Source organism: Protopterus annectens, chromosome 6.part0 (assembly GCF_019279795.1).
Source record: "Protopterus annectens isolate FY-2018-M chromosome 6.part0, PAN1.0, whole genome shotgun sequence".
Classification (NCBI taxonomy): Eukaryota; Metazoa; Chordata; order Ceratodontiformes; family Protopteridae; genus Protopterus; species Protopterus annectens.
In genome coordinates this window covers 1,615,939,173-1,615,962,136 of record NC_056737.1, presented here as the reverse complement: position 1 = coordinate 1,615,962,136, position 22,964 = coordinate 1,615,939,173, and the positions used below count along the sequence as shown (strand labels likewise).

At 40.5% G+C, this 22,964-nt stretch overlaps 1 protein-coding gene across 1 annotated transcript in view; it reads left to right on the top strand.

The window, feature by feature from the left end:
- NDUFA10 (NADH:ubiquinone oxidoreductase subunit A10) overlaps positions 1-22,964 on the top strand; it is a 440,169-nt gene that overhangs the window by 88,940 nt on the left and 328,265 nt on the right. The window contains exon 3 of the mRNA XM_044075063.1: positions 9,824-10,039. Coding sequence (XP_043930998.1) covers positions 9,824-10,039 — 216 coding nt within the window. The remainder of the gene's footprint in view (positions 1-9,823; positions 10,040-22,964) is intronic.

The window sequence follows — 22,964 nt, the reverse complement described above, 5'->3', positions numbered from 1 at the left end:
TAAAAACATTTTTTTCCAGCAATTTTAACTTTAACAACTATGACAAAGTTAGAGAACAACTTAGAAGTACTCTTCCCACGAACGGGACATTAAAGGATATGATATATTTACTTGGAAAGAAATTGAATGTGATTAATGGTATCAAAATAGATAATGGATATTTGCATGAATGTTTGATCTTGAAAATAGTACCTAAGGGTCTTCGGTTCTTCAAACATCCAATGGGTGTAGAATTAACTAAACAAAATATAGAAGTATTCAATAAATTTTTTGATGAATGTGGTTATAGATTTATGAACATGTTGATTAAATTTAATGATGAAAAGTTATCACAATTAATTGTAGAGGTTGAGGAACTTAATGGTCAAATAGTAAATGACTTGGTGTTTAAACAATGGGAAGATCTGTATGTGAAACAGTTCCAGATAGCTGATAAAAAAACAAAAATGGGATATGAGAAGAAGTGTGTCAAACTGAATAGGGACATATCCCAATACAAAGAAAATGAATCTTATCTGTGGAAAGCGGATAACATAGAACATGGGGAAGATGATAGTAATAGACAGACAGGGGGCAAATTTAAAAGGGTAAGGTATGACAATACAGAAGGGTTCGGAGGTAATTGGAACCATAGACAAAATTTTCAAAGGACGTGGAACTCCCAGTATTGGAAAAGAAAACCTACGAGAGGGATAGGGAATTATTACCCCAAGAACCAACAGAAAAGATTTTAAAGGGGACAAAGGACAGGCCAGGTTATATATTAACATCTAATACGACAAACACTATTCAGATTCAAACCAACAATGACAATAACTATATAAAAGTGGATGGAGTAACTCACATCTTTAATAACTTTAAAATCTATAATTATACAAGTTCAACAATCAACAAAATGCATTTTGACTTGTTAGCTAAGGGAACGAAATTCATCCCGACACCCCCATTTGATCTTGTGGACCATTTAAGTGAGGTAAAATTGTTCACCAGGAAACTCAATCTAGCCATCATGTTCCAGAAGGAGGACCAAGTAGTAAAAAAGGACACTGTAGAAGTAGAAAATAGATTAAAAAATAAAAGTACTTATGTTCCATTAATGAATCCAAAAGTAGAAATGTTTGAAAAACATGTGATAAGGGAAGTTTATAAATTAAAGAACAAAACAAGAATGAAGGTCAAAAAAGACAATCTGACACTGAAGGAGAGAGAAATACTTGCAAAATTTAGGGGAGACAAAGACATACGTATAATGGACAAAGGGGGAGGGGTGGTACTATATGACAAGTTGGAATATGTTAACAAACTATTCAGTCTATTGACCCAATCAGGGAATTATGATACAGTATCACTCAATGAAATCAATATAGCATATCATAGAATAGATTCTTACATAGAAGAATTTTGGATAGACAATAGAATCAATACTGATGTTTACAATTTCATCAAGGTAAAGTATCCAGTACTAGCTACATTAGTTGGTATACCAAAGGTACACAAAAGTGTAAGAGACCCCCCTTTTAGACCTATAGTGTCAGGTAGTTTAGCCAAAACATTCCCTTTAGGAATAGCTGTTGACACTTGGCTAAAAAACACGTACAATTATATCCCACACTTAATAAAGGATTCTTGGGATTTTTTGACCAATTTCCCTACACATATAGAATGCAGTGACCTTATTTATGTAACTATAGATGTCATCGACTTATATTCATGTATTCCCAAACAATTGGGACTGGAGATGTTTTGTGAAAGCATAAGGAAACATACAAACATAGAGTGGGATCATGTTTGTTTAATAATGGACTGTATGTCACTTGTATTGGAACATAACTACATTTATTTTGAAGGTGAATACTATCAGCAAAGTAATGGTGTAGCAATGGGATCAGCCAGTGCACCTATATACGCCAGTCTAGTTATGTTAAATTGGGAAGAGAAGATTTTATTTCCAAACATTCTCTTTAAACATGTAATACATTACACTAGATTTTTAGATGACATCTACATATTATGGAAGGGAAATAAAGATGAGCTAAACAAATTCATTACTTTTATCAATACTAGCAGTGAATTTTTACGGTTCACTCATTCTATGAGTTTTAATGGTATAGCTTATTTGGATACATTTATATTACACGATAGTAAGGGTTTTAAATCAGCTATATATCGAAAGAATACCTTTTCTAACGATTACCTACAATACACTAGCAATCAGCCTAAAAAATTATTATACAACATATACAAGGGGCAATGTATAAGGGTAGCCTGGATGACTTCGAGATTTAATGAAATGAAAAATGAAATGGATTATGTTACAAAATTATTTGAAGAAAGGAATTATGATGTATTGATGATGAGGGATGTTAAGCAATATGTCATTGAACAATGGGGAAAGAAATATACCCCACTGTTAGGAAGTAAAGAGCAAATCAATGGTTCTCATACAGTTGTAGATACAGTTAACAGCACAGTTAGATACCAACGTGCTTGTATCTTGGAATATACACCTTTTGTACACCAGATTAAGAACATTATGGTATCATTCTGGAAAATATTTATAGTGGACAATAGTTTAGTCAAATGTGTAGGAGAGAAACCGTTATTTGTATACAAAATGGGATATAATTTAAAGAAGCTATTGGAAAAAGGAACTATAGGAGTTCAGAATTACACTAGGGACAATGGGGTAAATGCGACAACGAAATGTGGCCATTGTAACCAGTGTGGGGATATTATGGAGTCACGGGAACAGGTATTGGAAAACATTAACAAAAGTAAAAGTTTAGGAAGGGGAATTGCAGTACTAGTTTTGTTATATATATGGCTAAGTGTATAGTATGCAGTGGATACTATATAGGAAAAACAGAGAGAGCTTTAAAAAGGAGAATTTATGATCATATGTATAGTGTAAGAAGAAAGGACAAAAACAACGCCTTATACAGACATATAGAAAAATACGGTGAAGAACATAAGTTTAAATTTGCAATATTGGAGCAGATTAGACACAATCCTAGAGGAGGCTGTATGAAGGAAATGTTAAGTTATAAGGAGGTATGGTGGCAATTGTATACGGATGCATCAACCACACCAGGGTTAAACGATAACACATCTTTAAAACCCATATTAATTCATAGAGCTTCCAGAAGATAAAATTAAGTTATGTCAATAGTTATTAGTTAGGAAAATGTATTAACTGTACAATATGCATTGATATTAATTTATTAAAATATATAGAAACATATAAATAATATAATTAGGACTTTCTGAAAAGTGATCAGTGAATATTAGATGCTAGAATTAAATTAAGGGGTTTAGATGGTTGTCATAAGAAATGAATAGATTTTTTCATTATTTATTAATGTAGTAATATGAATTTTGAGACTTTGCCATTTTACACATAAATTTAATTAGTATTTTTAAATAGAATTTTATATATATAGATTTGCAGCATTTATTGCATTCAACTGAACAAGTTGGCAAACATACTTTGCAGTGTGTTTTTGATTCCTTAGAGGCCTCTTGTAGGGCTGCTGTTACTGGGTCTGTGCTTAGAAGGCATGCTTGGCTTAAGGAGCAGTCTCTGCCTGATCATGTTAAAGCAAAACTTTTGGATGCTCCTTTTACAGCAGGACCGCTTATTTGGCAATAAGGCTGAAGAAGTTCTAAAAAAGATGGAAGATCAAGCTAAATCTATGCAAACTGTGAAAAATTTCTTACAAGTACAACCTCCTAGATTTAGTAGGCATTGGCCTACTAAGAACTGGTCCTTTCCAGCTCCTTCCAGAGCCTCTACGGGCAAACCCAGACATTCCAAAACCACCAGATTTCAGTCCCAAGGGGCTTTCAGAACTAAGCAATGGGGTGCTTCCACTTCCAAATCTGGAAACAACAAGGCACCACCCTATGGTAAACAGTCTCAATGAACTTCCCTTTGAAATTACCAAGCACTTACCTCTTAGCCACCCCTTTAGGGGGAAAACTGGCTCTTCATTCAAGAAACTGGCAACTTATACCCAGGACAAATGGGTTTTAAATATAGTGTCCCAGGGATACAGATTTCATTTCCACACGCTGCCAACGCCAAACTGGTGCCAGACCTGCCCCCAAATCAGTGGGCAGAGGCTCAGAAACAAATATTTTCCCTTCTAAACATGGGGGCTATTCAACCGGTACCAGAAGAGGAAAAGGGACAAGGTTTCTATTCCAGACTTTTCCTGGTACCCAGAAAAGACAAATCATGGCATCCAATTGTGGACCTGTCTACTCTAAACACCTTTCTGGACATTCCAAAATTCAAGATGCTGACTCTTCACCAGCTACTTCCTATGCAAGGCAAGGATGCCTGGTTGGCAACTCTCGACTTAAAAGAGGCTTACCTGCATATCCCAATCAGGGAATCTTGCAGAAGATTCCTACGCTTCAAAGCAGGCTGCATGCATTATCAGTTCTCTGCACTGCCCTTTGGCTTGTCTACTGCGCCCAGGGTATTCACAAAGTGCCTGGTTCCAGTAATTGCATTTTGCAGGCAAAGAAATATACAAATATATCCATACCTGGATGATTGTCTAATTCAGGCAGAAAACCCGGACATTCTTCTAAAACATCTGGCATTTGTAAAAATACTTCTAACCTTTCTAGGGTACACCGTAAACAAAAAGAAATCTCAAATGATACCCTTTCAAAAAATTACATTCCTGGGTGCAAGCTTGAATGCAAATGCCCAGATGGCTTTCCTTACGTCAGAAAATCAAATTCATTTGGTAACTTACTTCAAATAGGCGGCCACAAAAACCCTGCTATCTGCAAGGCAAATACTGCAAGCCTTGGGGTTCATGGCCTCGTGCATTCTTCTAATTCTGTATGCAAGACTGCATTTGAGGAAACTTCAGTGGTACTTAAAAAGTTTATGGAGTCAACATTGTCACGGTCTGGAAACAATGATTACTATCGTATCTTGCCTGCGCCTAGAGTTCCTGTGGTGGGCAGAGGCCTGCCACCAAAACAAGGGACTGCCACTCACACCACCCCCTGCCGCCCAAACCCTAACTACAGACGCTTCAGACTATTATGCACGGGGGGCTCATCTGGCAGGGAAGTGCATTCAGGGCAAATAAAGCCCAAATCAAATGCACCTTCGTATCATTCAAAAAGAAATGCTAGCTGTACAGAATGCACTGACAGCCTTCAAGGACTACCTTCATCCAGGACAATTACTGATAAAGACGGACAACATCACATGAGCTATCAAGTACAACTACAAGCTGAATTCCTGCCAGGAAAGCAGAATGTTCTGGCAGACTAACTGAGCAGAAATCTCCTGGACCCTCACGAATGGAAACTGGAACCATGGATTTTCAACATGTTGACACGCAAATGGGGGAGCCCAGCCATAGATCCTTTTGCCTCACCCCAGAACTACCAGTTGGACAAATTTTGCACAAAAACTCATCACAAAAAAGCCTGGAAAGTGGATGCTCTGTCCTTCAGCTGGAAAAACCTATCAGTCTATGCCTTTCCTCCTCTGCCTTTGCTCTCCAAAGTTCTACTAAAAGTCAAACAGGACAAGCCAAAAATTATTTTGATTGCTCCAGACTGGCCTTGCCAACACTGGTACCCACTCCTGCGCAGTGTGTCACACATTTCTCCATGGCACCTGCCTCAGACACCTTCCTTACTGTCTCAGCAGGAGAAGCAAATTCTGCACCCTCAGCTGTAAACATTGAATCTTGCAGCTTGGCGTATCACTTAAATTCATCCTTAGCATCCCTCAGCAAACCTGTGATGGAGGTCATTTTGGAGGCGAGAAGACCCTAGTACTAGAAAATCTTCTGCTGACAAATGGAAAAGATTTTGTGCCTGGAATCAATCTCAAGGGATGAGCACAGCAGTGCCCAATTTACCTCAGATTTTGCAATACTTAACTGAATGCTTCATAAGGGCCTGTCCTTTTCTTCCATAAAAATCCATGCCTCAGCCGTTTCAGCTCATTACAACACAGAACCCCCCCCCCCCCTTCTCTCATCCTCTTCTAAAGCAGTATCTCAGAGATGCCAAAAACTTGAGACCACCCAGGAGAGCTCCAATCCCTGCCTGAGACCTTAACTTTGTATTGGAGCAACTCAATCTACCTCCTTTCGAACCAGCTGCAAATGCAGACTTAACATTTATTTCCTGGAAAACAGCCTTCCTTTTAGCAATCACTTCAGCTAGAACGATATCTGAATTACAGGCCCTTATGGCAGTGGAGCCTTTCATCAGCTTTCATGCGGACAGAGTGTCACTCAGGACCAGTCCATCATTCATGCCCAAGGTGGTATCCAGTGTGGCTCTTAATCAGTCCATTCATTTGCCAACTTTCTTTCCCAATCCACAGAACAAGGGAGAGTGGATTCTGCATTCATTGAATGTACACCGACAGCTTAGATTCTACTTGGACGGGACTAAATCTCGAAGAAAATCTGAACAACTGCTGGTAGCATTTGCTGCAGGGACAGAGGGGAAGGCTATTTCAAAGCAAATCATTTCTAAATGGATAAGCCATTGTATTCGTTTCTGTTATAAGCACCATGGAAAACCTATCCCCCAGGGGATCGGATCTCATTCCACCAGGGCTGCATCTACTTCAACAGCCTTTCTCAGAGGTGTTCCTACCAGGGATATTCTAGAAGCTGGTATCTGGAGTTCAGTTTATACTTTGACCAAGCATTATCACTTACCAATTTTCTCTAAATCCAGAACTGGCTTTGCCACTGCTGTTTTGCAGGGCCTTATAGCTAGTCCTAATGCTGTATAAATCCATCTTCCCAACCTTAGCTTTAGGAATCTACCCAAATGTAATGACTGCAACTGTGAAACACGATGCACATAGTACAGTTGTGTACACTTACCATAAATGTAGATGTTCGAGTGTATTCACTGTTGCAGTCCTAGTTACCCTCCCTCCAGCCCCCTGTTTTTCTGTTATTATGCTTAAAACCGTTTTGGTGTATTTACTATTGTTTGGAGGTATATTTTTGTGATTGTTATTTTATTTATATATATATATATATATATATATATATATATATATATATTTTTTTTTTTTTGCTCCCCATTAGGGGGGCACCTGACATCTGGGGCAAGAAAAACTGATGTAATGGCATCGGCTGCATGTTTTATACCCCTGACGACCTGATGCCATGGAAGAAGGGACAGCAACCGACGTAGGACCCAAGACTTTGTTAATCAGGCCGACTGAGGGCAACCTGCCAGCAGATTACCCAAATGTAATGACTGCAACAGTGAATACACTCGAACATCTACATTTATGGTAAGTGTACACAACTGTACTTTACTACCATAGTGACAATCCAGGAGAAGAAATGTTAGCATAAACAGCAACAGGTTTTAGGATGAGTGGTTTTAGATTTTTCAAGAGTGGTATAGCTCATATTATCTCACAGATTACTTTTGGATAGTTAAATAATAATGGTAATTAAGCTGTCACGCAGTATTATTGGTAGTACAGTTAGGACGCTGAAATCTCTTCTTTCACGAGAAAGCATATTAATGCTATCACACAGTGGTCCACAGTGTTTGAGCCAGGAATTCAAATGGTTTGAAAACAACTTGGAATTTAAATGCACAACTTCAGTTCCATGTTATCCTTGGTCAAACAGACAAATGGAGTGAACTATTCACGCAGTGAAAGTGTAAAGATTAAGAATTCTTTGTTTTAGAATATAAAATATTATTTTGAGGAGACTCAGCCTGTCTTTTGCTCTTCAAAGACAGCAGGACTAAAGAGTAAGTGGCCTGTTTTAGCTGCATTGCTAATACCAGAGAATAAAAACATAGTCTGAGACATGGGAAAAGAATTGGCAAGTTAAAAGTTTTGTCATGGTAACCATACTTTAGAGGTGTTTTATATAATCTGACGGTGGTGACAGTTATAATTTTGAACAGTCTGTGTAAGGTCAGCAACAAAAGGCAGTATTGATATAAAGAACAAGTCATCTCTTGTCATTTTAGTACATAGACAAGACAGGAATGAAGAATGTATAGGCGTACACGACTTCTATTTAAGACAACTGTGTGTAGGATGAAATGTTGAAACCAGACTGGGCACAAAGACATAGAGATAATGTGTTAAAATACAGACTTGTATCTGTTTTGTTGGCAAAGAGACATCTGTTTGCAGTGCTGGTGACTTGTGATCGACTAGTGACTTGTAAAGCTGGATAGTTGGTTAGGGGGTAGACATGAGTAGATGATAGCCAGCAATCTTACAGCTGTGGGAGTTTTCAGCCCTGTACTGGCCCTGTTGGAGGCTAGGGAGTGCTACAAAGCCGTCTAAATGTGTGAGAAAGGGTAAGCTATAGATTTCCTTTTATGTGCAGCAGTGTGCATGTATGGCATCATTGTATGCCCTGAACTCCCTCACCCAGTGTAGCAGTAAGTGGAAAAAAAATGTTGTGAGAGTAATTGATGTTGTGCCAGGATACCTTGATGCCCTTTCCATCTCCCAAGGATAGTATAATTGCACACACAATGAATAAACTCTGGCAGCCCTCTAGAATGCCCAAGCCTACTTTAATACACCCTCAGAATAGAGGTTAGAGAACCTTACATTTTCTGGATGTGCATAGACAGCTGTGGTCTTACTTGGATAAATTTAAGGCACTAATGTGTAAAGAACCCTTCCGTAGGTTTCACTGAGAACTAACTTAGATCTTCATGTCCAGGGTGGTAACAGAGCTCTCCCTAAATCGAACAGTCCAACTCCCTATTTTTTTCCCCAAACACAGAGAATGGAAGGGAAAGAACCTTACATTTCCTGGATATACATAGACAGCTGTGGTCTTACTTGGCCAAATAAGCTGATAAGCCTTTTGTGGCCTTTGCTACTACAAACTGGGTAAACCAGTATGTCAACAGACTCTCTCTAAGTGGATCTATAATTGTATTTGCTTTTGCTACAAGCATAATGGCAAAAAGCTACCCAAACACATTAAGACTCATTCCAGCAGGGCCACAGTTGTCATTCTACCTTCATCAGGGAGGGGCACCTGCCCTGTCTGCCCAAGATATTCTGGAGGCGTCCACTTGGTCCTCAGTCCACACCTTTTCTAAGCATGGTGGCACCTGATGTATATTAGAGCAAAGAGTGCAAAGTGGCCTTTTTCTGCATCATTGAAGATTAATATCTACTGCTTCAGGGCTTGCCTCCACATTGTATGGTTAGGCAATCTCCCTTGCCTTTGTCTCACTTCATACTTTTCAGCCTTTTTAGGGGGAAATATTTCTTTTTCAGTGGTTCTTTCTTATGCCTGTATTGTATGAGAATTGAAGAGAACAGTGCACTCATTAAATGTCTTGCACTGTGTTTTCTACTTTTATATTTTATGCACCTCCATTCGTGATGGGATGTATTTCACTGGGTCAGTTTTGGTTAACGTGGCTTTACAAGATGGTGTGCATGTGTTTACATACCTTGATTAAGTTTGGGAAATTAACTTTTGACACAAGGCTAGCAATGATTACTTTTTTAGGCAGTATGAAAGCCTTGCGTAGACTTTATTTCATAAGCATTCTGTGGTCTGGTATACTATTTTGTTGTTGTTCATGTTGAAGAAGAGGCATGTTTGATTTTTGCTAATCTTGGCTTGAGATAATACTATTCCTGGTGTAAAGGCAACTTGTTTCAAGTAATGTTTGTGTATTAATACTCAGCTGGGCTTGCAAATAATTGTGATATTTACCGCCTCTTAATTTCTCGTTGTTGACCTACTCTGCTTCTGCAACACTATGGTTCTTCTTTATAACATGATCAACCTTGTTGTAGGTATGCGTTATTATCCAGAACCAGATGTCTTCTACTGGGACAAGAGGAACGGTGATGGGATACTTCTGGATTCCAAATTCAATGGAAGCTGCAGCCTGGAGAAATTCTACACAGATCCCAAAAGTCCTGATGGGAACTCTTACCGTCTCCAGTCATGGATGTATCATGTTCGCTTAATACAGTATTCAGATGCCATGGAGAATCTACTAAGTACGGGTAAGTTTTTCTTTATGTGGCTCGTATGCCTTTTATTTTAACCTCTGTCTTTGTTTTATGCAACATAATACATTAAAAGTAACGTGCTTTTAAGTTTGATTTAAGACTGTTTTATTTGGCCAGGAATGTTAGAGCTGCTATTTATATTTCTGTATTTATCTTTATTAGTACGCTTTTTCCTTCCAACAGTGTTTCCGTTGCATATTTTAAGCATAACCCTAGAATTATATTTGATATAAAGCTTTATGTTACATAGTGTATGCTTGCAGATAAAACCTTAAAATACATTATTGCCTACAGAACTGTTTTATTTACAGTCTGTTCACTGCTAGTTTTGGTTCCAGATATTTAGCACAAACCGTAATGCAACAGATACAGCCCCCAAATTGTGCCAGTATGGTTAACATCAAGGGATAGATTTTTGGATGGTCTTCATTGTGGGTCTGGGCTTTCACTGTATTCTTTCTTTTCTGTTGTATTAAGTTTCACTAAAAACAAGCATTCACTGCTGTTACCAAGTATTGTATCAGATCCCCCTATATTTTACTTTGGCGCCAAGGTTTTATACTTGATTTTGTCATGGCTGGCCTCCTTTACTGGTTGAGTAGTTTTGGCTAACTTGCTGAGAATTTTTGTTTATTAAATTACAACTAGCTTTGTGGATAGGTATTTGCTGTTTTACAGTCTGTACAGTGGTCTGCCTGCTTATAGTTTTCATAACTTTCTACAGTTCAACTGCAGTGTATAACTGGACAGCTGTAGGGCAACCTCTAAAACAAGCGCACTGTGTACACTTTGACTATTCGTGCTCTTACTGTCTGCTTAATCCCTTTATATTTCAAGTAGTAATTTCATTAACTCACAACTATGTATGCAGTTTTGGTCTTCAAGTAATGGAGAGGTCCCTTCTGCTAGTACAGATGAGTGAGCAGGGATTTGGGTCCTGTTTATATTTTGTAGAGATTTGCTGCAACCACTCCATGTTTCAGATAAATTAACTACCTAAAGACCATCATTTCAGATAACATTTTTTCCAGAATTGGATGTATGTATACAACAGAACTATAACTTTGTAGACCTTTGGCAGTGTACTTGGAGTTGTTTATGACCTTTCTTCTCTGATTCACATAGTATGCTGCCTTGACCAACTGGGTGTGCCATGGAGACATAACCATCTACCAGGTCCACTCACACAGTCTATGATGCCAATCATGTTCAGCTGTCCACAGCTGCCTTAATGCCACAGTTTTATGACGGCACATTCAGGTGCTGCACATGATATGCTGCCTTAACATGATGCATATTCTGCTGAGCCATGAGCCACCTACCAGTTCTAATGCCGACTGTTACATCACTTAGTTTGTCATGACATTTATAAAGGTACCTCAGAAATACTATGGCATTTATACCAGTACCAAGTGTTTAGCTTCTTTGCATTTAATGTTATTCAAGCAGTCTCATGACTTGTCTGTAGACATCAGATAAGAAACATGATTAAAAAGTGAATATAGTTTGTATAATCTGCTCTAGTTAATAAGACAGCGTGAACATACTCTTTCTGCAGTGCTGTGTGCTGCTTGCTTATGATTTCCCATTACTGTTTATAGTATTGCTTAAGTTGTCTGTTAATACACTGTGACTCACCATTAAGAATGCTCTTCATTATCCCTGCTGCAGTAGCCTTTAACTATATAGGTCGTATTCTGTCCAGAATGCAATAATTGGCCAGCTTCATGAAGCTTTGACTGCCTGCCCCTCTTACAGACATGTCAATAACTTCAGTACTTTCTTGACACTTTGAGGTAAAGCAGCTCTGAGGCTTCACAGTAACAGCAGTCAACTTCAAGCTTCATTTCTGCAAGATAAGTCCCAATAGGGAAACCTTTCCACCTAACAATTATTGCTGTTTTAAGAATATATTAATATATTTTATTTGTTTACCAAAACCAGTATTTCCCCTTGAGAAAATCAGTAATTCTACAGTATCAGAAGTTGTCTATCAGGGACCACTATTTTTAGAACAGAGCTAATTTTGTGGTAAGTGTACTGCTTTTGAGAACTTTGTTTGTGTAAGTTTTAATGACTGAGGAATGTTTTACAGGGAAGAAAAAGTATTTTAACTTGAATGCTTCTGTACACTTTGTGACAACTTACCTTTGGTTCTTTCTGAGAGGGCATATCAGAAACGGGGCTTTGAGTTCTGACATGTTTTTTGTGTACCGCTTGTGCTTTACTTTGTGACTGTGTGTGTGCTGATTATGAACACTTGTCTTACAACTTGCCTTTTGACTGATTCTTTCCACAGTGTTTACCAGCAATCAGGCTTCTTCCTCCGCTACAGCATGGATACTTAACTGTGGTACTGCTGGCTTTTCTCCCGTCATACCTAAAATGACAGCGCAGTGGTGCAGCGGTAGCATTGTCCCCTCACAGCAAGAGGATGTTCATCGTGCATACAGCTGCAGTCTTAACAGATGGGGTTCTCCTGCCGTCAGGCGGGTTCTCGGTCGGCCGAATTCCAAAGTCTAGGTCCGGCGTCGGTTGTCGTCGCTTCTTCCCTGACGTCAGTGCGACAGGGGTATAAAAGAACCAGCCAACGCCATTTTCTTCAGTCTTTCTTGCCGCGCGGTGCCCGAAGCAGAAGCAGTTCGCAAGTGCCGGTCGGCCAGCTCCTGAAATTACGAAAATTTTGCAACCGAAGTCTTCTTGAAAGCTAAGTACCCGTTGAAACTTTTCTTGCCTCAGACCGATGTCAGACAAAGTTAATAATTGTATTTCATGTGGGAAGCAAATACCGCATAAGGATTTTCATTCCCTCTGCATTCCTTGCTTAGGCCCAGACCACGATGTCTCGGCCTGTCATTTTTGTGCTACATTCAACAGACGCACCATTAAGCGTTGGGCGGAGTTCGCCCAACATTATTTTGGCAAAAAATTTAATTACATTATGTCGTCGGATTCTCCGACTCCTGTTTTGAGTAAAAGACGCAAAGATAAGGACCGACACACGAGGTCCGCGGCTTCTACCGACACCACGCCAAAGCCGATTACAGGTGGTCCGGTTCTCAGTGAGGCGCCTATGCAGCCCCCTGACTACCGACGACACTTCATTGGCGGTGTCTACTGTACCCGAGGTCGCAGGCTCCTCGGCCCACACCCCGACTACCGATACCGAAGCCACTCTAGGTGGTGAAACTCAAGAGTTTAGACAGGTCTGCCACCTCTCAAGGTGTCTTCAAGCCTTCCTCTTCTTTGTCCATCAAGGCTTTCACTAAGTGTAGAGCAGCCATGCATTCTAAGAGACAAGCTCCACAGGGCCCTTCTCCAGGCCCCATGCCTAAAAAACAGATGCTCAAAATGGCTGAGGATTTGATTACTCTTATCAGGGTTCTCAACCCGGGACAAAAGGCCCAGAGTGGAGGAAGAATCCCCCTCCTTGGACCAGGCCTCCATTATTTCAGAGTACTCTGATGAACAGGAACATTCATACTCCCCTTTTGAAGATTCTGATGCAGAGGAGTCCATTCCCTCTGTCTCCCCCCCCTGAGGATTACTATTTTGGGGAAACCTTGCATACCTTGAGGGAACACTTCCACTGGGAAGGCCAAGAGTACTCAGACTCCAAGAAAAGGCTTAGGGATTTTCTCTTGCTCCCTCAGCACAGGCCTCTGGCTATACCTCCTGTCTTAGACATTCTAGATGATGTGTATTCGGAGGCCTGCCTTAACCCAGACTCTTTACCTCCAGCCCCAGTCAAGCCTAACAGGTACTACCGGGTTCCTGACTCACACCAATTCTTATACAAAAGCCATGCGGCTGACCCAGAAACTATCTCACAGGGCCCCAAGGGAATTAAGGCCTCCACTGCTAAAAATCCATTACCTTCAGAGAGAGATTCCAGAGCTTTAGAAAGGTGGGGAAAAAAGGTATACACCTCGGCCACCTTAACCATGAGGGTATTAAACTGCAGAGGCAGACAATGGCAAGCTCCTACACAAAGAGGTGGTGAGGATAGTTCACAGCCATTCAGAAAGCAAACCCAATGATTTTCCCCTTTGCATGCCAAGCAAAGTTCAAATGGCAGCACCCTTAAGCGGAAAACTGGCATTATTTTCGAAAAATTGGCATATTGTCACAAAAGACAAATGGATCCTGGACATTATAAACAGAGGCTACAGATTCCATTTTCACACCCTTCCAAAAATGAGAGGCATGCCAAACCTGCCACACAATCAAAGGGCAGAGGCACAAAGACAAATTTCAGATCTCATGGACATGAAAGCTATTCAAGAGGTACCTACACAAGAACAAGGTCAAGGTTTTTATTCCAGACTATTCCTGGTACCAAGGAAGGGAAAAGATTGGAGACCTATTTTGGACCTATCCATCCTAAACACATTTTTACTCGTGCCAAAATTCAAGATGCTCACATTACAGCAGCTTCTTCCCATGCTGGGCAAGGAGTCTTGGCTGGTAACATTGAACCTCAAGGAGGCATACCTGCATGTCCCAATCAGACAAGATTGCAGAAGATACCTCGGATTTCTTGCAGGTTCAACCCATTATCAATTCTCTGCATTGCCCTTTGGCTTATCTACTGCGCCCAGAGTATTCACGAAATGCCTGGCATCAGTAATTGCCTACTGCAGACTTCAAGGGATACAAATATACCCATATTTGGACGACTGCCTGATCCAAGCGGACAGCAAACACATACTTCTGAAACATCTGGCTTTTGTAATAATGTTGTTGAATTCTCTGGGATACACAGTCAGCAAAAAAAAATCAAGGCTAATACTCTCTCAAAAAATAATTTTCCTGGGTGCCAACTTGGACACAAACACCCAGATGGCCTACCTCACGCCAGAGAAACAGGGGCAACTAACTCAATACTTCAGAAAACTAGCAAATTTCACCAGGCTGTCTACAAGGAAAATCCTACAGGCTCTGGGATTCATGGCATCTTGCATCCTACTAATCCCATGTGCAAAGCTGCATATGAGGAAACTTCAATGGTACCTGAAAAACCTATGGTCTCAACACAGCCACAGTTTGGAAACAATAATACCACTGATTCCATGTCTTCAAAAGGAATTTCTGTGGTGGGCTCAAGCATGCCAAAGAAACACAGGTCTCCCATTCTGCAAGCCTCAAGCAAATCAAGTCATCACAACAGACGCCTCGGACTACGCCAGGGGGGTGCACATGACAGTTCGGTGCATTCAGGGCAAATGGTCCCAAAAAGAAAAGCACCTTCACATCAGTCAAAAGGAAATGCTAGCAGTAATAAATGCTATTATAGCTTTCAAAGACCTTCTGCATCCAGGTCAACTATTGATAAGGACAGACAACACCACAGTAATGTGGTACATAAACAAACAGGGAGGAACCCATTCATACCCCCTATGCAGGCTGGCCATGTCACTTTGGAACATGGCTCTGGAATTACAAATCGAACTTCAAGCACAGTACTTGCCAGGCAAGGAAAGCACGCTGGCAGACAACCTAAGCAGAAATATGGCAGATCCACACGAATGGAAGTTGCATCCTCAAGTTTTTACAGAGATAATTCAAGCATGGGAAGGCCAGACATAGATATCTTTGCCTCCCACAAAAATCACCAATTGACAAAATTCTGCTCAAGGACTTTTCATCCACAGGCCTGGAGAGTGGACGCTCTCTCTTTCAGTTGGACAACAATGACAGTTTATGCCTTTCCACCTCTTCCTCTGCTGCCCAAAGTTCTATTAAAAACCAGAGCAGACGGACCAAAGATGATTCTCATTGCTCCAGACTGGCCAAGACAGCACTGGTACCCACTCCTGAGGAGCCTGACGCATTCCCCACCATGGACCCTACCTCTAATGCCTCTTCTTTTGACTCAGCACAGCTTCAAAACTCTTCACAGTCAGCTGAAAACACTCAATCTGGCCGCATGGAAGATTCCTTAACTTCACAACAGACCCTACTCTCCAAGGAGGTGCAGGATGTCATTTTGGAGGCCAGAAGGCCTTCTACTAGGAAAGCTTACTCCGCAAAATGGAAACGGTTTTGTGCCTGGAATGTGAAAAAGGGCCAGAATCCTGGAATACTGAATTTACCTCAAATATTACAGTATCTAGCTGAGCTGCTAAGCAGTGGACTTTCATTCTCCTCCATCAAAATCCATGCCTCAGCCATTTCTGCAGAATACAACACTGATCCTCCTTTATTCTCTCACCCCCTCTTAAGACAGTTCCTCAGAGGGGCTAAGAATATAAAACCCCCAAGGAAACAACCAATACCTGCTTGGGACCTTGGGACCTCAATTTCATTCTAGAAAAGCTGACCTTGCCTCCTTTTGAGCCAGCTGCCTCAACAGATTTGCAACATTTATCCTGGAAAACAGCCTTCCTTCTGGCTATCACCTCAGCTCGCAGGGTATTGGAACTACAAGCCCTAATGGCTGTGCAGCCTTTCATCATTTTCCATCAGGACAGAGTTTCCTTACGAACCAATCCGTCCTTTATGCCAAAGGTGGGTATCCAGGGTAGCTTTGAATCAGGCTATCCACTTACCTACCTTTTACCCTAATCCTCAAAACAAAGGGGAGAGACTACTACATTCCTTGGACATCCACAGACAGCTGCGTTATTATTTGGACAGAACAAAGCCTTTCAGAAAATCAGAACAACTCTTTGTGTCCTATGCTATAGGAGCTCAAGGGAAGCCAGTTTCCAAACAGACAATCTAAAAAATGGATAGCCCACTGCATACGCTTTTGTTACTCTTTTCATGGAAAAACTGTACCTGCAGGCATCCGATCTCACTCCACAAGGGCCACAGCTACCTCTGCAGCTTTCCTCAGAGGAGTTCCTACCAAAGATATTTTGGAAGCAGCCACTTGGAGTTCTGTGCATACATTCTTCAAGCACTACCACCTACCATTATACTCCAAAACTAGAGCAGGCTTTGCCACTGCAGTCTTGCAGGGCATCCTGGCTCCTCCTAGTTCCACCTAGTGCCTACCACCCCTTTTTTAGCTTTGGGATTCTACCCATCTGTTATGACTGCAGCTGTATGCACGATGAACATAGTACAGTTTTGTACCTACCATAAATGTAGATGTTCGCGTGCTAATACAGCTGCAGTCCAGGTTTCCCTCCCTCCTTCCCCTCTTGGGACAGGCCTATTGGCTAACACCTCCTCATACAACCTGATTGGGGTATTCATTTATGGTGTATTTGCTTGCAACTACTGTTTTTTGATTATATTGCACTGCATTATTACATAAATTTATGTATTGCCTTCCTTCTGGGGGCACCTGACATCTGGGGCAAGAAAAACTGAAGAAAATGGCGTTGGCTGGTTCTTTTATACCCCTGTCGCACTGACGTCAGGGAAGAAGCGACGACAACCGACGCCGGACCTAGACTTTGGAATTCGGCCGACCGAGGACCCGCCTGACGGCAGGAGAACCCCATCTGTTATGACTGCAGCTGTATTAGCACTCGAACATCTACATTTATGGTAGGTACAAAACTGTACTTTCTTCGGTTCGTTTCTCGGCTGGGGTGCCTTCTGTGTGGAGTCTGCATGTCCTTCCTGCGTTCCTGTGGGTTTCCTCCGGGTGCTCCAGTTTCCTCCCACTTTACAAAGACATGCGTCTGGAGTGTTTCTCCCCGGGCCTCCACTGAAAATTGGCGTTCTAAGTCAGACTAGTTAACAAATGTTAAAATTTAAAAAAAAAAAAAAAAAGAAAGCAAGAAAAAGCAACACATTAAGGAGACTTTGGTGCCACCATGGGCTCAGTCAGTGGCTTAGCCTTTGGACAGTGACTCTAGTGTCTGAAAGTTGTAACTCAGGCCACTCACTTGTTACTTCGGGTTCTTGTAGGCCACTCGCTTATTACTTCGGGTTCCTCTGGTATAGCTTATTCAGACACTATGGACTAAGGTTCAGCTGCCACCTCTGTAGCTGTTCATTGTTCAATTTGGGCATGGGAGAAACATTTTCTTTTGGTCTGGGAGATACTGTGGGAGGTTCTTCTTAGGATGGTTGTGGAAAGATACCTCTTGCCAGGGGGTGAAGTGTCATCCTCTAGGTGCTCTTCTTTCAGGGAGGTCCCTGCAAAGAAAAAAAAGTTATAGACATTTCTTTTCTGAGGATGTGTATCTGTTTGCAAAGATGGTTTCCTTACTTTAGCAAGGAAATTATTGTATGCTGTTAGTCCTGGAACTCAGAAATCCTTACCAGAGTGCAGTCATAATAAAGAACTTTCTGATAAGTTTGTCATAGGATTCTGACATTGACATTGACAGAGATGTTGTGGCTTCTGGAAATTCTGAGGCTCAAAACTCACATTCTGAGGAAAGTGTGTCCTCTGTTCAAGGGAGTATTCCTTTTCAGAAACTATTTTCAGGATGGATGATTTATTTATGTGGGAATAGCTGGATGTTCCCTTGAAATGTGATGATAATATGATGTGTCGCAAGTGGATGTGCCACTTACTACACCTATCCCCTCCTATTTTGTCAGCCATGGAGGATGTGTTAAATGTTACCTTTAATAACCCTGTCGACCTTCAGTTCTTTAAAAAGCAGATAGACTTTACAAAGTACTTCAAGATAACAGTATCTTATTCTCATCATAGATCTCATCCAGTTATAATTTTGACCTCTTTGCCAGCTGGTACAAGAAACTTGCACAATACTAACCCTTCTGCTATGGATAAAGAAGTTAAGGTAGTGGACACATTTGGTAAGATAATTTTCTCTTGTAATTTAGCATGCAGAATTCTTAACTACCAAGCACATATGTAGAACTTTGTTCATAATTTTGTAGACTGCTTGAGTAAATGCTCTGCCATACTTCCTTCAAAAGGTAGCTCCTTATCTGAATCCTTTTGGTTCTTATCTGTCTCGGGTATCTAAATGTGCTTCCAAGAGTGTAAACGATTGTGCAGATGAGGAGGTATGCTTGGGTGCATAACCAAAAGTTTGCTGATGAAAACGTCCGAGATTTTAAACTTTACTTTAAATAGGGAGGTATTATTTGGCCTCTTTCTATTTCATTTCCTCAAATGACTTGACGAAAGAGGAAAATTAATTCAGGGGGTTTCTAAGATTTTTTAAGGCCCCGTTGCAAATCTGTCAAATCCTCTACTGCCTTTAATAGTCAAAATAATAAATCCCTGCCACCTTCTGGCAAACAGGGAACTAAAAAAAAAAGAGATGGCAGAAGAACAAACAAAAACAGGGATCCTTTTAGAAAAAGGGTCAGTCTAATCCTTCAGAAGGACTATGTAAGCAGTCTTTTCCCTTCTCCTGTCCTTCTCTTTCTAAATGTGTCCCAGAAACCAAATCTCAATATTTCCCTTTGGCAACATATTATACCAAATGTTTGGGTGATAGAGGTGATTCAGGAGGGTTACATTTGGCACTGGATACACATCTCCTTTCATGAGTATTATTCCTCACTTTTCTCAGATTCTAAAACACTTGCAGGCCCTGGGAGTCCTAGAACCAGTGCTTTTAGATGAAAACTGGAGAGGTTTCTCCTCTAGTTTTTTTTTTTTTTTTTTCTAGTTCCAAAGAAAGAGCTTGGAGACCAGTTCTAGGTCTTTCTTGTCCCAACCTGTTTGTGAAAATACAAAAATTCAAAATGTTGACCCTTCAGCATCTGTTACCTGTTATCGTTCTTTTGAGTTTTATCTAGCAAAGCTAGACTTTCCACTGTGTGATTCCTTAAACCTCTTGTGTTAGAGGCGACATGGGTTATATGCAAATTACCCTTTAAGGACATCAGGTTTTGCAGCTAAATGGCAATTCTGAATGTCCATGACTTTTTCTTTTAAGTCTATTTGTGGACAAAGTCCGGGCAATAAAGCCAAACCCTACTAGCTGTGGACATGCATGTTTTTGCCTTCTTATGGCATCATCCCTGATGTCCTTAGGGTAATTTGCATATATCCCATGTCACCTCTAATACAAAAGGTTTAAGGAATCACACAGTGGAAAGTCTAGCTTTGCTAGATTTTTCTATTTGTTTTTTGACCAATTGTTTTTTCTGTGTGACCTTTTTACTCATTGTTTTACTTTTCGTTTTGAGTTTTATGGTAACGTTAGATCTAAAGAATGCTCATCACCCCCATAGACACAGGCTTCAAGACATTTCTCAGATTCTGTTGTCTGGGCATAACACTCAACTGTTCAGATTTTTGCTGAATGTCCATATGTTTGGCTCATATTTTTGGTCTGGGATGATCTGAGGACTGAAGTCACTAAATACGGAAATAAATTTGAGTTTCAGATTTCAAACCCTTCGGAAAATGCATGTTAAAACAAACCCTGTTACTCTACAAATTTCTAAGTTTATAAGAGCAGTATTTAAAATATGTCCCTATTGTTGGGCCTTTGTCCCCCCAAATTGTGTTGGGTTTTGTCCAAATTTCTTACACTTAGAGGTTGAGTGGGTATGTGTCTGGGTCACATTACCAGTTCTCTGCATTACACTTTGAATTAGCTACAGGTCCAGGGGTGTTTACAAAGCGTCTAGCTCCAGTAATAGCTCATTGCAGACTGCAAGCTGTTCACATATTTCCTGATTTAGATGACTTGGCTCCAGAGTCTTTTCCAGATAAGAGTCCTAAACATGGTTTTCTTTTCTCTCCACCAATCTGGGTTTTCAGATAAATGTTCAAAAATCCTCTAGGCTAACAACCACAAGGGCCCTTTTAAGCCTAGCCATGCATCCCAAATCTCTGACAAGTTCTGGTAAGTGTAAGCAGGGGCTTGGGAGATGAAACATTTGCAGTTACTTGGGAGATGAGACATTTACAGGCTGTCTGTGTCCATTAGAGAGAGACTAGTTTCCTTGGCTGCCTTACAGACACTTCATAGCAATTTTGTTTCTTTACCAGGAAAAGATGGATTATTATTTGGAAATTAATCTGTCTCAGAATTCAGAAAGAGAATATCTCAGGATCTTAGAGGGCATGGCTTCTATAGTTCTTATTATTGCTATTGCCAGGTTATACATGGGGAAAAAATTGGCTTCTAAAAAAAAACACACCAACCCAACATTCTCATCCCATAGAATTTCAGATTCAAATTTTGGAAATTGTCAAAAAAGGAACTGCACTGGTTGAGATGCAAATGACCCAAAATCCAAGTTTCCCCTTTTCTCCTCCTGTCTCAAGTCAGTTTGTAACTACAGCCATCTCATATTTTGCTTGGAGAACAGTTTCTATTGAGGGGAAAAGCTATAAGACTTGTGGAACTCTTCAAAAGACTAAAGCAAATAAATGTCAGAGATGTTAGCTGTGATCTATGTCAAAATATCATTGTCTGTGGTCCTTAAGACCTCTATAGGTGATTACAGACAACACCACAGTCATGATGAGGTACTTAAACAGGGGCACCTGGTCTTACCCTCTGTGCAATTGGACTGTGATGGCTTGGATGGTAGCTGATCAGAGTGTTATAACCTTCCAAGCATCCAGAATTCCACTGGAGCAAAATTAGTGGCAGACAAGCTGAACAGGACCAGGACAGACCCTCACAAATGGGAACTGAATGAAGGGGTTTTAGGAATTGATCCCCATTGTCAGGAACATCTCAAGTAGATCTGTTTGCCTTCTTTCAGAAAAGACAACTAAACACATTTTTCACCTGGATTCTGTGCAAGCAAGTCTGGAAAACAGATGCATTCTTAGTCCTGTGGACAGAGTTGTTCCTTTATGCATCTCTACCCATTCCACTGATTTCAAGGGTAATTCTGAAGATTCAGGACTGTCCAGAAATCACCGTAGTGACACTCTCTTGGCCTATACAACTTTGATTCCGCCTACTAGTGGAATTGGCCAAGGGTAATTACCACAAACGTCCTCAAAGACTGGACCTACTAAGACAAAACAGGGAAGTTTGATGTACTTCAGTCTCAAACAACTTCAACTAACTCTCCTGATGATTCAGTTTTGATACCTTTAAGGAACCTTTTTCATTAGGGCATGCAGCAGATCTGGAGCAAGGAAGTCTGCTACTAGGGAATCTTTTATATTTGTGAGTGAAAAAGATTTTCTAATTGGTGCCTAGCCAATAACCAGGACCCTATCAGGAATTGTATACCAGTGTTTTTTAATATTTGTGTGAGTTATCTTCCTCTGGCCTTTTTTTATTCCTCCTTCAAGGTTTATCTAGGTGCCATTTCAGCATGCCCGTCCATGGATGTTTCTCTCTCATCTGTTTTGATAAAATGGTTTGCGAAGTGAGTTTTCCATATTGGGCCACCTAGAAAAAACGGTAGCTCTTTCTTCGAATCTTAACTTTGTGTTGGAAAAGTTAACTGTCTCCGTTTGGATCAGCTTATTAGACTGAGTTTAAAGGTCATCACATGGTGGACTGTGCCTCTTACTCTTGTTGCAGATATCAGAACAATATCTGAGTTGCAAAGTCTTATGGTGAGTGAACCATATCTGGCCTTCTGTAGAGATAGGGTCACATTAAAAACAAATCTGTCATTTTTGCCCAAAGTTGTTGCAGAGTTTTTGACTTAAACCATCAATTTCCCAGTGTTTGGCCAGATCTTCAGAACCGGTGAGAAAGGATTCCACATACTTTGGATGTGCATAGTCAGCTGAGGTACTAGCTTGACAGAATTAAGTTCTTTAGAAAAGCAAGTAAGCAGTTTATTTCTTATGAGTAGATTATTTAGAGATGGTTGACCTCGACTATTGTTTTTTGTTACTCCCACCATGACAAATCTATTCCAGGCAGTATCAAGGCACATTCTACTAGAGCCTTGGCTCCTGCAAAAGGGGTGGACCATTGAAACATTCAGCAGGTAACATGATATTCTATATTGCATACTTTTACAAAGCATTTCAAACTGGATTGCTTTTCCAGGTCCAGGACTGGGTTTACTAGAAGTGCCATTATCCTTCCTC